The sequence below is a fragment of the Lineus longissimus genome, chromosome 2 (genome assembly GCF_910592395.1).
Source record: "Lineus longissimus chromosome 2, tnLinLong1.2, whole genome shotgun sequence".
NCBI lineage: Eukaryota > Metazoa > Nemertea > Pilidiophora > Heteronemertea > Lineidae > Lineus > Lineus longissimus.
This window is the reverse complement of record NC_088309.1, coordinates 28,938,832-28,953,682: the sequence shown is the minus strand read 5'-3', so window position 1 is coordinate 28,953,682 and position 14,851 is coordinate 28,938,832. Positions and strand designations below refer to the sequence as shown.

General features: G+C 41.4%; 2 protein-coding genes across 10 annotated transcripts in view; one reads left to right on the top strand and one right to left on the bottom strand.

Moving 5' to 3' along the window:
• Positions 1-6,376, bottom strand: part of LOC135483425 (syntaxin) — a 51,058-nt gene extending 44,682 nt beyond the window's left edge. For all 9 annotated transcript variants that reach the window (XM_064764339.1, XM_064764338.1, XM_064764344.1 and 6 more), the window contains exons 1-3: positions 6,199-6,376; positions 4,566-4,649; positions 4,179-4,278 (exon numbers count right to left, since the gene is read on the bottom strand). In XM_064764339.1, the coding sequence (XP_064620409.1) occupies positions 4,179-4,278; positions 4,566-4,649; positions 6,199-6,231 (217 nt within the window). In that variant the 5' untranslated portion in view covers positions 6,232-6,376. The remainder of the gene's footprint in view (positions 1-4,178; positions 4,279-4,565; positions 4,650-6,198) is intronic.
• Positions 6,377-8,870: 2,494 nt separating this feature from the next.
• On the top strand, positions 8,871-14,203 carry LOC135483424 (GTP-binding nuclear protein Ran-like). The gene is made up of 7 exons (XM_064764335.1): positions 8,871-9,025; positions 9,933-9,970; positions 10,217-10,301; positions 10,722-10,847; positions 11,015-11,202; positions 11,837-12,007; positions 12,325-14,203. The coding sequence occupies exons 2-7, from the start codon at positions 9,941-9,943 to the stop codon at positions 12,370-12,372; spliced, it is 648 nt and encodes a 215-aa protein (XP_064620405.1). The 5' UTR covers positions 8,871-9,025; positions 9,933-9,940; the 3' UTR covers positions 12,373-14,203.
• Positions 14,204-14,851: the final 648 nt, after the last annotated feature.

Sequence of the window (14,851 nt, the reverse complement as noted above, 5' to 3'; positions counted from 1 at the left end):
GTTATGTCCCAGGAGACCACTCAGAGTGCATGAAATCTGCTTTCACCAAGGCAGACTTTGACAGTATGAGGAGAGAGCATGCGGACATAGAATGGGAAAAACATATCAGTAACCTGGATACTAAAGATACTTGGACCTTCATAAAAGACAAAATACTGGAGACGACAAAAAAGTATGTGCCACTAAGACGACACAACCCAACAGCCAGACGAAAACCATTGTGGTTAAACCCTAAAGCCCTAGCTAAGGTTAAAAAGAAAAGGGAAGCCTATAAGAGGTATCTAGAAACTAAGGAGGGTAAAGACTATGATATGTATGCTAGGCTAAGGAACCAGGTGAAGTGGGAGGTCAGAAAGGCAAAAAAGAATCATGAAAGGGAAATTGCAGAAAATGCTAAAAGAAACCCAAAAGCTTTCTATCAATATGCCAGATCAAAAATGAAGACAAAGTGCGGAATACCAAATCTGACGAACAGAGATGGAAACCAAACTGAAAATGATCATGAAAAGGCAGAGGTTTTAAATGATTTCTTCACCAGTGTTTTCACCATTGAGGATAAAAGCAATATACCGCCCCCTGATCTAGAGCCCATGGACCATAATGATATAAATCTAGAACTTTTCATAACTCCAGCAGAGGTACGGAAAAAGCTTGAAGAACTCAAGGTATCTAAATCACCTGGACCAGATGGCATCCATCCGAGGGTTCTAAAGGAACTTAGTAATGAACTGGCAATACCGCTAAGTTTACTTTTCAATAAGTCATTGAATGAAGGAAAACTGCCGTCCGATTGGAAGAAGGCACAGATCACAGCCTTACATAAAAAAGGAAGTAAGTCTGACTGCGGAAATTATAGGCCGATAAGCCTAACATCAATAATATGCAAAATCATGGAGGATTTTGTAAGGACCAGGTTAAACGACCATCTAAGAGCTGCTGTATCCAAATCTCAACATGGCTTTCAAAAGGGAAGATCTTGCATTACACAGTTACTTGAATCAATGGATAGAATAACGGAAATCCTTGACAAAGGACATCCTGTAGACGTAATCTACCTAGATTTTTCAAAGGCTTTCGATTCAGTACCCCATGAGCGATTGAAAGTCAAGCTGAGAAATTATGGAATAAAAGGCAAGATTTATGATTGGGTCTGTGACTTCATTACTGACAGAAAGCAAAGAGTCATGGTAAATGGATCTGCATCGGCCTGGACATCAGTTAGGAGTGGAGTCCCCCAAGGCAGTGTTCTGGGCCCAACATTGTTTGTCTACTATGTAAATGACTTACCGGAGTGTGTTGAGAACTTTTGTGAAATGTTTGCAGATGATGCCAAGATTATTGCAAGGATTCGAAGCCCTGCAGATAGTATAGGATTGCAAAGGGATTTGATCAGCCTAGATTACTGGTCACTTAAATGGCAATTAGGTTTCAACACTGATAAATGCAAACGAATGCATTATGGGCGAAATAACAATCATAAAGAATACTTCCTGACAAAAAATGGTATAAGAAATGAAATTAAAGAAACTGACATTGAAAAAGATTTAGGAGTCACCTTCGATAACAGACTTAGCTTCAGCAAGCATGTAGAAACTGTGGCAAATACAGCCACCAAAGTGGTAGGCATGATCAGGAGATCTTTCGAATACCTGGATTCGAAGATGTTTGCCATCCTATTTAAAAGCCTGGTGAGACCTCACCTAGAATATGCAAACGTGATTTGGTCGCCCCATTTGAAGAAAGACGTAACAGTGCTGGAAAATGTACAAAGACGTGCTACTAAGATGATTCCAGGTATGAGGGACAAAAGCTACGAAGAGAGATTAAAGCTCGTAGGTTTACCTAGTCTTGCATATAGAAGGTTACGAGGAGATTTGATAGAGGCGTATAAAATCTCACATGGATTTTATAATATTGAAGGAGAAAAACTACTCAGACCAGCTGATGATAAACACCTGACCAGAGGGCATTCTTTTAAACTCAACAAACCTAGAGCCAGGATGGATACACGAAAGTATTTTTTCTCAAACCGAGTCATTGACCCATGGAACAGCCTACCGAACCATATTGTTAACGCCGAGTCTCTAAATATATTTAAAAACCAGATAGATGCCCACTACAAATCTGAGTCATTTAGTCTGGACCCAAACCAATCCTAAACCCTCGCTTCCACCCCACCGCACTCCCGCAATCAGCAGAAAAAGTTAAGAAGAAAAAACCTGCTACAGGCTAAAAAGCCTATTTGCAGTAATATATGTATGTATGTATGTATAACACTGAGTGGGCGAATGTTCATTCACAGTTCTGCTGGAAAGAGACAAGCCTCAAAAATGCTGAGGTGAATGTCAGATCTGTATTCAGGGGGCACCAATGGGGTGCACGCTGCCATTTCATATCAGTGTTTCGGAGTTGTGGGAATAGCAGGTGTAAATACAGCAACCACAAATCCTGATGAGCCAGCCAATCAGAGAGCAAATTGGCATCATCACATAATGTTTTTTTGAATATCTGATTCTGAAGACATGATGTGCTATGTTTTCGAGCCCTAGCGTTTTCGAGGGGAAAATTAACAGGTGGAAGTGCAAAAATGCCAGAGTTGGTCCGGTGTTTTATGGACGTGCCACTGTTGACAGTCAGGTCCATTGTGTCAGACATCTTCCCACATTATTCATTTGTTTGATCACTCAAGCAAGACAGTGCAGGCCTGATTATAACCTATTGCTCCTGGTCATATGAAAGAAGTATTGCCAATAAGCTTTTGAACAATTCATGACTACTCTTTAGAATGCATTAATTAATGATGTAATGCTTTGATTGGTTTATTCATACACTAAAGGTCAACATGCAGCATATTGTGGCTATTTATGGACCATGTGAAATGTTTTCATCAAAACCAAGGCTGTATATGTAACAGAAATGTTACCTCACAAGTTTTCATGCTGTATGCAGAGGAATGCAGAGGAAAGCCACCTACTTCACAGTTAGACTGAAGGACAGCTATTTGATTACCGAATCACAGTCGACAGCATAACTGTCAGCTCACATCACACACGCCTCTAATTAGTCAGCTCTCAATTGCATAATACACGTAATAGGCAGCCACTGTGTACTAGGGTAGTGGCTTGGACTCACATCAGCAATGAAGAGGTCCCTGGTTCAAAGCCCCTAATCGGAATGAGACTTTAGGGCCTGAACCCTACCAAATAGCACTGAATGAGCAGCTCATCTGAGTTCTACTGAAATGTCTCAGGATAGGCTGGGTGTGTGAAGTGTGAAGGCGAATGACACCTCTACCACACTTGATATCAAATGATTCGCATGATTCTTCTTTGAATTTCCTCTCTACGACATATCACCACTTGTAACCATATCACGAAGCAAGCGTTCAACAGCGACGCCTCTTCCTCCATTTCGTAGCATCGAGCTACGGTAGAAGGTAGCTCCTGGATACATAGATTGTATGAATGTGCATCCTGAGTCAGATCAATAGCCTAGCGTGCTTTATACACGAGACGGTCGCCATACAGTATGTAAAAGAGATAACTCACTCATTATCATACCAACTTTTGTTGTGCGGCAGCCATGTACAATAATCAACGTTTCAGAGATGAATATTCATGAGGTGACCTGGTGAGGGCAGATCTCGATCTTATCTACCCCTGGTCAAAATACAGACAGCTAAAAGAGTTCAGATTCAGTTATGAAATAATGGGTGTTAGACGATGATGTCTGATTGTTCTAAATTCATAAGAAAACTGGTGATCCCCATAACTCATTCTGCTCACATGTGGCTTGTACCGGACTCTACAGGGTGGCCAAGAATTATTTTCCCTTGCACAATAGAATTCTATAGTGTATCCATTATGCAAGGGAAAATAATTTTGGGCCACCCTGTATATTGAATTTTTCATTCAATCGACTAACAAACAAGGGTCACATTTTGTGAGACAATTTGCACATTTCTGTCATGAATGGCATGGACAAGACTGGTGACTCAGGGTAAACTAAGTCCCTCTCGCAATGAAGAAAGATTATCAACCAGAACAGTCACACTCCCGAAATCACTGACTGTAAGACTGATGTGACTAGTTACCCAATGCACATCTCTAGACAGGGCGAGGTTGATGTGTTCCTGATGCAGAGGAAATAATACTGATATACAAGAAGAAATTGCTTACTTTCGTCAGTCTGAGGGGCAGAGAGTATTGCACTGTGCTTCTTTTTGACATCATCAACCTTCGTCGCTATAGTGTCTATCATCCCACGTATCTCTTCCACCTGAAAAAAGAGAAGACAGCTGGCACTCCTTATAAGTCTTACAAAGACCTGGTCACCAGTCGATACTGATCTCCCTTGGCATACACGATTATGGCATAGGGACGTGTTGACCGATGACCTGGTTGACTATTAGTATTTTAAGGGAAATTCAAAGATCTGCTGCAATAGCATATTATGCGCTTATCAATAGTCAAGGATCAGAAATAAAGATACTGCAGCTATAGTGAGCTAACCAAATGAGTTGCTTTATAATTACAATGAAGAAAAGTGCTTTGATTTGTACCTACCTGTTCGAAGAACTCATCCATGAAACCCCCAGAGTCAATATTAACAGCAACATCATCTTGCACATCATCGTCATCACTCTGTGCCTAAAACAGGAAGAAAACTATCTGAAGACCTGTTGCAAGTGTTCTGGACAGTAGATGGTGAGAAACTGTTACGCAGGGTCAGAGCAACCAAATAGCACCGCCATAAAATTTCATTGCATTTCTAACTTCTAGCTGTAAAATGTACACAAACTGAAATAACACAACTGACATACAACTAGGCTACACCAAGGAAACCATAGGAATGCAAGACATTTGGTAGCTGTACTGCTTCTGTATGAAAACTCCGCTTTTCATTGGTGATGTTCTACCTCAAGCAAACCAAAAATTAGTCCAAACAAAACTGTCACTGTCAACCAACAATAACATTTTGACCAGCTTAGAAGCAGGCTAGATAACCAGTCACTGGTTACCTAATAGAAGCAGGCTAGATAACCAGTCACTGGTTACCTAATAGAAGCAGGCTAGATAACCAGTCACTGGTTACCTAATAGAAGCAGGCTAGATAACCAGTCACTGGTTACCTAATAGAAGCAGGCTAGATAACCAGTCACTGGTTACCTAATAGAAGCAGGCTAGATAACCAGTCACTGGTTACCTAATAGAAGCAGGCTAGATAACCAGTCACTGGTTACCTTATAGAAGCAGGCTAGAAAACCAGTCACTGGTTACCTTATAGAAGCAGGCTAGAAAACCAGTCACTGGTTACCTTATAGAAGCAGGCTAGATAACCAGTCACTGGTTACCTAGGCTTAGAAGCAGGCTAGATAACCAGTCACTGGTTACCTGAAAATACCTGACTGGGCTTTGCAGCTCCAGCTCTCAGCAGCCAGAATTTTGAGACAGACTGTGTCACTTTTGTGGGTTTGTTGATAGTCAGCATGGTCAGACAGTCTTGGACATGGTCGTCTGCTCTGTGTGTATGCCATTGCCACGGATAGTCATGGAACCCAAAAATTCACTCAGACTCAGAATATACAACAGTCAACAGTTCAGAATCTAGACTAAAGACCTGAATACTAATCTGGCCCGACTGAAGAATAGACGAATTCGAAGAAATTTGTTTTAGTGCTGACCAGTCATGCGTTTCACCTTGAACATTACAAAGGATTCCTGTGTCTCTAGCCTATAGGCAATGTCCGAAGTCAGCTAACGCCCTCTGACATGTTCGGAGTGTGTGCATTTGATTAGTTTTGGAGTTCTTCGAAAAAGCCCTATTCACTGGCATTGTTACTTTTTGGCTCTGTCTTGGGCATATATATAAGGGCGTACTATATATCCGCCCGTCGTATGAGATTGAGAAATGGCAAATGCCCTTTATTTCGTCACTCAACAAACCGACCGAGGTTAATAATGACCTTTTTGGCGGAAATGGCAGTGAATTGTCAAGTTGCTCCGGTCCATCTGTCGGATAAAAACATGAAGATCAGCAAAAAATATCATTTCTCAATGTATGAAATTAATATTCATTTGCTTGGGTTGGCCTGACAGTGCATTTCGTCTACATTTTGTACAAAATGTACAAGGGTGTGCAGTCTCAGTCTGAGAAAATTTGGCCTTTGGGATCGGAATCGAGCCGAGGAAAACTTACCGCTTTCAGGGCTGCTAATCGATCTTTGGTCATCTTCCCTGCATATACACTCCAAGATTTAGATTAAATAGATAATTGAGAAAATATCCTTTGGTGAGTTAAAGTCATATAATCCGTTCATTAGGATAAAAACACATAAAAATTAATCAATTTATTATTTCTACTGAAAGATTGGCTTTGTTTGCGCATGCGCACCAAGCCCTCCTTCAACTTCCGTCAACTACGGTGAATGTTATATCCAATCCGCGTTAGCAGGTCATGTGATCTTTGAGATTTCGCGGGAAATGTAATTGTAAAGAGAACTGGTTTCATACTATGTCCAAACAAGATCTTTGTAGGTCTACTTTGGTGGTGACCAACTAAGTGGCCCAGTCACCAGTCAGCCAAGAATCCCGTTTTGCGCACACGTGCGCAGTTCAAATGGTGAACTTGGTGAACGGTACTGTCTCATTGGTTTAGACTCGAGGGATCAAGTAAAAGTGTTGCTGTCTTTTCTGGTGACATAAGCACTAATTTTAGGGTATTTCTAGGGCAATATTGATGGCATCAACTCCGGCGCTTTGACCCAGTGTCTCCAAAGACATAGCTGTATTCGAACCATCCGCATTGAGCTGTGAAAATGATGACTTGGAACTGAACGTTCTACCACACATGTTTTGACCAGTAAATCAGACTGAGAACCGAGAATGAATAATGAAAAATGAAATAAAACGCCTCATCATCTTTTTAAATCTCTCGGACGGTAAACCGGATTAATCATTCCCATGGCGTAAGGGCACTGAGACTTGGGCCTCTATCCTTCCGATTGGCCTGGTCACATTATAGGTTCAGTATTAGTGCCTCATTGATAGAAGTCATTTCTGAAGGACACGCCGGTACGTCCTCCAAGCTGATATGTCCGTACGACACTCATCTTCTCTGGTGCTGCCATCTGAGCTAAGAAAATGGAACTAGGCAATTACTAAAAATTAAAAATATCGCCCGTTTTTAGGGCGGGGGACGATTTACAGCTGGAACCCCTGAACCAGCTCCCTCAGATCCGTCATTCATCAAGTCAAAGCAAGTATGAACCTGGTTTAATCTGTGGTTTATCTTATCAATATACTACCTATCGAGTCCCTTATATGCTGTGCAAATTCTCTCTGCATTACATCCATGGTGTTAACCCCACTACGTAGCAGCTGCGTTGCAGGTCATTGGTCTATGCTGCCACCTCTTTATAGTGAGGACAATACCTCGTAGTCCCGGTGTAATGTTTTTGAGTGTTTCTGTTTTTGAGTGTTTCCCCTCATTGTTTGGGAACGCTCAAAAATAGATTGACGAGTATTTCTGTGTATCCCCGCTATTGAAAAGTCATGGTCTCTCTAGCTGCCTATTGTTTGGAAACACTGAAACATGGGGAACAACCACAGATGTTACACCGGCATGAAATGTGGAAAATATTGACGCTGTACTTCTTCGCACATTTTGTATACACGTTGTAGTGGGTTTGCCATTGATGAGAATTGGGGGACCGAGGAATAGGGCAATTCGATAAAAATAATCGGGATGTCTACTTTCAGTCAGGCCAGGTGTCAACATTGTCTCTGTGGCAGCAAGGCTGTGAACTGTCTTCTCTGTGGTCACGTCGAGGTGTCTCACCCTTGTAACCTAATTGTCACAATGATAGTCAATTGCTATAACAAATTAATGTCGGGAAGGTGGGCGACAGAGTTGAATTTACATTGCACGATTCTAGGATGAGACGGAGAATTCGATCGACCATGTTCTTATATTGAGTATTGACTAGTTCAATATATCAGATCCTACTTGCTGACTTTGAGCTGGTAATCTGTGGGTCAGTCTCCGGTCATGTAATGATGAAGCAAAATACAATTTTTTAGTCTCTCCTCCAGGGTTGTGACTGTCTTCGGAGAGTGTGTGACTTACAGACATAAGTTGGTCAATTTGACACATACAAATCTCTCGGATTTTCATGATCAAGGTATGGTTGTGGCAGGTCTGCAATCTCATCAGGTCTGGTTGTGCCAGCATCTCCTGTCTATCAGGTCTGGTTGTGACAGCAGGCTGTAAACCGATAATGAATGATGAAAAATGAAAAATGAAAAAGGCTACATCATCTTTTTAATTTATCGGACGGTAAACTGGATTAATCATTCCCATGGCCTAAAAGGCAGAGACTAACATGCCAGAGCACTGTCACAATCAACTGGGCTTTCAGCTGGGACAAGTATATATACTTAGGTAACAGCCTTTTATTCATTTTCCTCATACTTTTTTGGGTTCTGTGGTACTTAATGTCTCAATTGACTATGTCCTAAATAAACCTATCCTCAAGGACTTGGTTTATACCAGCTCATACCAGCTCCTACCTATAGTCCCCCTGAAACCCTTTTCAAAACACCAGGAAAACCCAAGCGGCAATTGTTGCCATTTGAACTGCGCACGTGCGTTTGTTTACAATTTCATTTCCCGCGAAATCTCAAACATCACATGACCTCCTAACGCGGATTGGATATAACATCGACCGTCAACTCCGTCACTTTGGTCCGCGCTCTAATTTGCAGAAAATAATATCAAAAATATAGAATCTACACGTGAGTAAAGCCTTCTGGTTGCCATTTCAGAGGGTCACACAAATTAAATAATTTTATCCCCCTTGAACAACGATTTGACATGATTGGTCGTAGACCAGTTCATACCCGCCAAAACCAGCTCAAACCAGTTCGGGACTGTTCTTTTCATTCATCTTGCGCCACTCTCTGGATTGCAGGCTGCTGTTCTTCACAATCCACACTTTATCTGCCCCATCCGTTTAAAATATAAGGTTTGTACCGATTATATATGTTACATTCTTTTAGATAATTCAAAGTTGTTGGTCATTTCTAGCGTACATTTGGCCCTATTTTCATTTTTGTTCCTTCTTGGACGACTTCATCATTTGTACTGTGACTGTGTACAATTTAATATTCCGCAACGCATTTTCATTCATTCAGATTGATTGTTCCTTATTTTGGAATGTTCAAGAGGAAGGTCTAAGGTCAAATTGGCCATGCTCTAAAACCAATGATTATGATGATGAATCCAAGAAAAAGTTACTTCAGGCCATGGGGAGAGTGCAAAGTCTACTCTTGGCCACCTGCACTGGCATGACTGAGTGTGTGTGTCTATGTCACCGAGTGACCATGTTCCCTAATTCATGAAAACAAAAATGAGATGCGGAAATAGGAAGTGTGATATGATGTACCAAACTGTCGATCAGCTAACGTCGTAACGATGTCGCCGGGCGCTCCGCACGACGTAACGTCGCGATGTACGTAACAGTGCGTACATTGTAATCCGATGCGTTTTCTGAAGAGTGTGGTACTATAGCTACAGACAGTCCTATCTTTTCAAGCTGCCAAAGCTGTTTTGCTAATAAGTCACTGTTCTCACTGGTAAGCCTATCACTGTTTGTATTGTCTTGATTGTCAACAATCAAAGTGTCATTGTGGTCAATTCATTTGTGGACAATTTTGTAAAAAACTATATTGTTATTGTACTTTGTATGGCAAAAAAGATCACCCAACCTTGACAATCTATAAACTCCCGAGACTCCTTTTGTGGTGTTTGTGCCACAGGATCTTTGTGTAATTACTGTCTGCTTGTGTTGTTAGCAGTTTCACACCTATTTATTGATCAGTCAAATGAATGATTTGGCAACTTCTTTGACCAGTTCCATGTCCTTCTTCCAGTCATCAACATGAGCGAGCCGAAGATTCCCCCAGTCAAGGTAACTAACTTTTCATTTAGCGTTCTGTTCCTCATTTTCTGCTAACCCTGATCTTTCCAGCGGTGGAAAAACACTTGCTTGTCCTGATTATGTGACAAAAAGACTTCAAACTAGTGTGAATGAGTCAGTTTCGCCATGATGAGGTTTTTAGAAAACCTTCATTTCTCAGATCAGACAAATGCATTTTGGTATCTCAAAAAGGAGTTATGTTGGCTACCTTTTCTAAATGAATCTGTTTTCTTCCAGCTCGTTTTGGTTGGAGATGGTGGTGTGGGCAAAACGACCTTTGTGAAACGTCATCAGACTGGAGAATTCGAAAAGAAATATGTGGGTAGGTTGAGTTTAACTGCAGCAACATGACTATTTGAGCCATCAAAAGGACAAGGGACCTTCGCCATTACCTTCTGTCATTAGCAGCTTCAGTTAAGTGTTCACCAAGACCACCTGCCGCACGGTCTGACACATATCCTGCCCCTTCTCCTCTTGCCACTAACTTGTTCCTGATGCCAGATCAGCAGTCTCTTGGGGAGTCCGTCTTCTTCAATGCGGACAACTTCTCTGTATCATCGGAGACAGGGATACTGCTGCTTGGTTGGTTCTTCTCCTTACGTCACCCCGAGGATGCGGCAAAGTTGCACCTTAAATATAGTTCTTGTGAATTGCAAGAAATAATTGTCACCGAATCTGCCATCCCTTTCCAATAATGAATTATTTTCTGCAGTATCTCATATTCATAATGATTCCATTACAGCCACACTCGGTGTGGAAGTCCATCCCTTGGAGTTTTACTCAAACAGAGGAAAGCTCCTCTTCAACGTATGGGACACGGCTGGCCAAGAAAAGTTTGGTGGTTTGAGAGATGGTTATTACATTCAGGGTAAGTGTGCCGGATTGATTGAGAGAGCACCAGTTTCAGGCTTAGACTACACAATGCAAACCCCACATAATTGGGTGTTGATAAAATGTTTCCAGTTCCCATCTGATGTCCCTAGTTTCAGAGATTGGAGCGTATATGAGTTGAGATAGTTGTATTTTCTCTTGCAGGTCAATGTGCTATAATCATGTTTGATGTGACGTCTCGGGTGACCTACAAAAGTGTACCAAACTGGCATCGGGATCTTGTACGAGTCTGTGAAGGCATCCCAATGGTGTTGTGTGGAAACAAAGTAGACATTAAAGACAGAAAAGTCAAAGCTAAATCAATCGTTTTCCACAGAAAGAAAAATCTTCAGGTATGTCTTCCAAGTTTCCATTTGTGGTGTTTTGAGGAAATGTTGTGGCCAGTGATGATTCTGTGTCTGAGATATCTCATGCTGATATTATAGTCCCTCTAATCTGAGGCCCATGCTCTTTTCCAAGTCCAATCCTGATGATAAATAATGTGCCAACTATGTTAGAGCTTAGCTGGCATACTGGTTGAGGTGTCTTGACTCTCGATCTGATATTATAGTCCCTCTAATCTGAGGCCCATGCTCTTTTCCAAGTCCAATCCTGATGATAAATAATGTGCCAACTATGTTAGAGCTTAGCTGGCATACTGGTTGAGGTGTCTTGACTCTCGATCTGATATTATAGTCCCTCTAATCTGAGGCCCATGCTCTTTTCCAAGTCCAATCCTGATGATAAATAATGTGCCAACTATGTTAGAGCTTAGCTGGCATACTGGTTGAGGTGTCGTGACTCGATCTGAGGGTCGACAGTTGAAATCCTGGTCGAGCTTGGATGCAGTCCTGAACAACTTTTATGAGGCTCAGGTGTTGTAACCCCTGAACACCAATAGAGGTGAAGTCCCAAATCAGAATGGTGATATGGGTAATACTGTTCAGTTTAGATGTCTCTGTTAAACTTACTGTTCTTGCCTTTCAGTACTACGACATTAGTGCCAAGAGTAACTACAACTTCGAAAAGCCATTCTTGTGGTTAGGAAGAAAATTGGTTGGAGATCCTAACTTAGAATTCGTTGAAATGCCTGCCCTTACCCCACCAGATGTTCATATGGACCCCAAACTGGCACAGATCTATGAACAGGAGATCCGGGTAAGACCATTTGTCTAAGATTACATTGATCATGCAGTCTTGCAGTGTTTCTTCTCAAATTTATTTCCAAAGAAAACGCTTTAGAATTTAAGGCAGTTGTCTGTCCATTGACATGCTGGGATGGAGTACGCTCGAGTGTGATTGTAATAGAATGTTTTGCCAGGACCGAGTGCGCGTGACATGAGACATGTCTACCGATAGATGACTTATCAGTAATCATTCAGTAGATTCCGAGGCCACCTCTACCTAACATTCAAAAACTTGTGTGGCCCAACTGGTTTTCTTTGTTTAACATAGCATCTCTTTTTGTTCTGCAGGAGGCGGCAAGCACATGTCTACCAGAAGGTGAAGATGAAGACTTGTAGACTGATTACACCAACTGGCTTATTCTTGAAGCTACAGTATAAACAATCTGATAGCAAGCATTGTGTGTATATTCTTGTGGAGGATTCCGTCTTGATAAAACATTCTACGAGTAGGATTACCTAGGCTACTGTAAGCTGTGGCTTGTGAGAAACTGAGCAAGCTATGGGGAAAGAACACATCCGTATGTTAGTCCTCCGGTTAATAAGACAACTCAGCAGAGCGAGTGGACATCATTCTTGTCCTTGTTATTTTATAATTTATTGACTCTCGATTCAATTTCTACATAGCCGTATTGACTTAACAAAACAGACTTGAGGAGTTTTTTCAATTGAACACTCAATTCCAAACACAATATTTGCCAATCTTGTACTTGTGTGGAAGTAACCTCTATAAAGCTGTAAATAGGAAAAAAGGAAGGTCGTCTTTCATAATTTAGTTAAAGAACTACTGTGAGAATGTTTCATCATGCTGCTGATGTCTGTTCTCTACTTCTCGCTATTTTATACCGCCACTCGGTACAACAGTGCGAACAATTATCTAATGGCATGTCTTGCTAAAACACCTTCTACATTTTCATTGCATGTGAAGTGACAGCCAAGATATTGTTGTTGACATGTTTTAACTTAATGGGGTATGAAATGTTTGTGCAGTTACTATCATAAGAGAAGTCGAGAAACAAGAGGTTCCAGAAATTCATAATGCATTTCGAAAATTAATGACGATTTAAAAGAATTGTGTGCTTTGTGTCGAGTAGGTTACACTGAATATCATTGTGCTCACACGTCTGACAAGTCTTCATATACAAAGTGAATCTTAAGCGATTTATAGGTTGAGAATGTGAAAGCAATTCTGATGGGGGGGATTTAGCTTTAATGGTAAGCGTCGACATCTCTTGGTGCTGGTAGTGTTGCCTTATGTGAGGAGGGTGTTGTTTCATATCCTGTCGGAAGCAAAATGCTTTTAAATCCAGAACCTAAAAAATGAGTAAAGATTTACACTGTATATATCTATATCCTACATAAAATTGGCTTCAGTTTTATAGAACTGCTTCTATGAAGCAACCATCTCTCTTCTCCATGATTCTAATTGTCTGCATTTGCAAGACTACCAACAAGCTAGAATATGTTACGGGTTAGAAGAGGGGGGTGTTTATTACTGTAAATGAGTGGCTGCTGTATTGGCTGGCAGCATGAAATTCTAGGTTGGCACACTTGCAAATGTCCTAATTTCTATACCCAAGAATGTGGTTTATGGTTGGTCTTCACTCCCAACAACATTGTCTAATGTGGTGTTCCATGGTGTATGTTAGTAATGTTACCAGCAATTGATAGTCTCAAGCTACTTTCTAAACCAAGTGGGAGTTCAATGAATGCAGTAGAAGTCCCAAGTGGTACTGTGCTATGATTGGAATGAGCGGTGTGGGTGCAATGCAAGTCAAACGACTCTGGTCTCCATGCTTTTCACAGCTTAAGTTGTTCAAACTGAGAGACATTGAAATGCATTACTCCTTGTTTGGTTAGTGAGGTTATCAATTGCTGTTTAGTTTAGTGTCTGGGTCTCCTGGGATAACCTGCCTGGGTTTGAGGATTCATTCACGTTGGAAACGGCGTTTTTATGCAAATATCATGATTTGGCAACTGTTTCTGTAAAACTAGAAGAATATGATGATGTAAATCATCGGAGTTAGTGTAAAAAAATATGTATAATAGAGGATCGATTTGACCTCTGTCACTGAATGAATACTTATGAAAAAGAACTAACAAAAACAAGTGAATTTTGTATTTTGTTAAAATGTACGTTTTCTGTCTAACATTAAAGGTGTCACATCAATTCGGTATTCATTTATTCCCTTCCCTCCAATCCGTATAATCAATATTGATGTAATCTCAGTGTCTGTCGGACAATTGAAATATGACACTGCAATAGTACAACATAACCTGATGAACTCTGGCATGACAAGTCGGCCCAACTTGATCCACTCCATGCTGCAGCTCGTGGATGGTCCTTCAGGCATGTGAAGTATTCCTGGTTGCCAATGTTGTGACTGTCTCAAGGCTGTGACCTGATTGGTCTCCCATGTGGACTATAAATCATGTCGGGCCTGTGGCCTAAGATCATCACAGCCATGGATATCTGAGCGACAGTTGTACCACAATTGTTCTTCAGGCTATAGCTAATGGGGCATGGCCACTGGCACTCCCATACACAACCACACAGCTTCAAAGTAAAGCAGACAGTCGAGTAAAGGTCATCTGCAGACAATCGTAACCACGGCATATCCTGCTGTCAGAGGGTGGCATGGGGCAGACAGGTCTGGGTATTGCAATGCACAGAGCTTATCTGTGACGATCATCTGGTACTCGGTACACTCAACCAAGCATGTAACTAGACACCCTGGGCAGTCCAGGCTCTCCTTAAGAGGGGTGAGGCCGGTCCAGTGTAGTCTGTAACAAGCAGAGGCTGTTGTTCAGTCCACCG

What these genes read in the sequence shown, in the direction of transcription:
- LOC135483424 (XM_064764335.1), top strand. Translation starts at nt 9,941, where the DNA reads ATGAGCGAGCCGAAGATTCCCCCAGTCAAG. An exon ending in ACAGAAAGAAAAATCTTCAG is followed by an intron (nt 11,203 to 11,836) that starts GTATGTCTTCCA and finishes CTTGCCTTTCAG; the next exon opens with TACTACGACATTAGTGCCAA. An exon ending in TCTATGAACAGGAGATCCGG is followed by an intron (nt 12,008 to 12,324) that starts GTAAGACCATTT and finishes TTTGTTCTGCAG; the next exon opens with GAGGCGGCAAGCACATGTCT.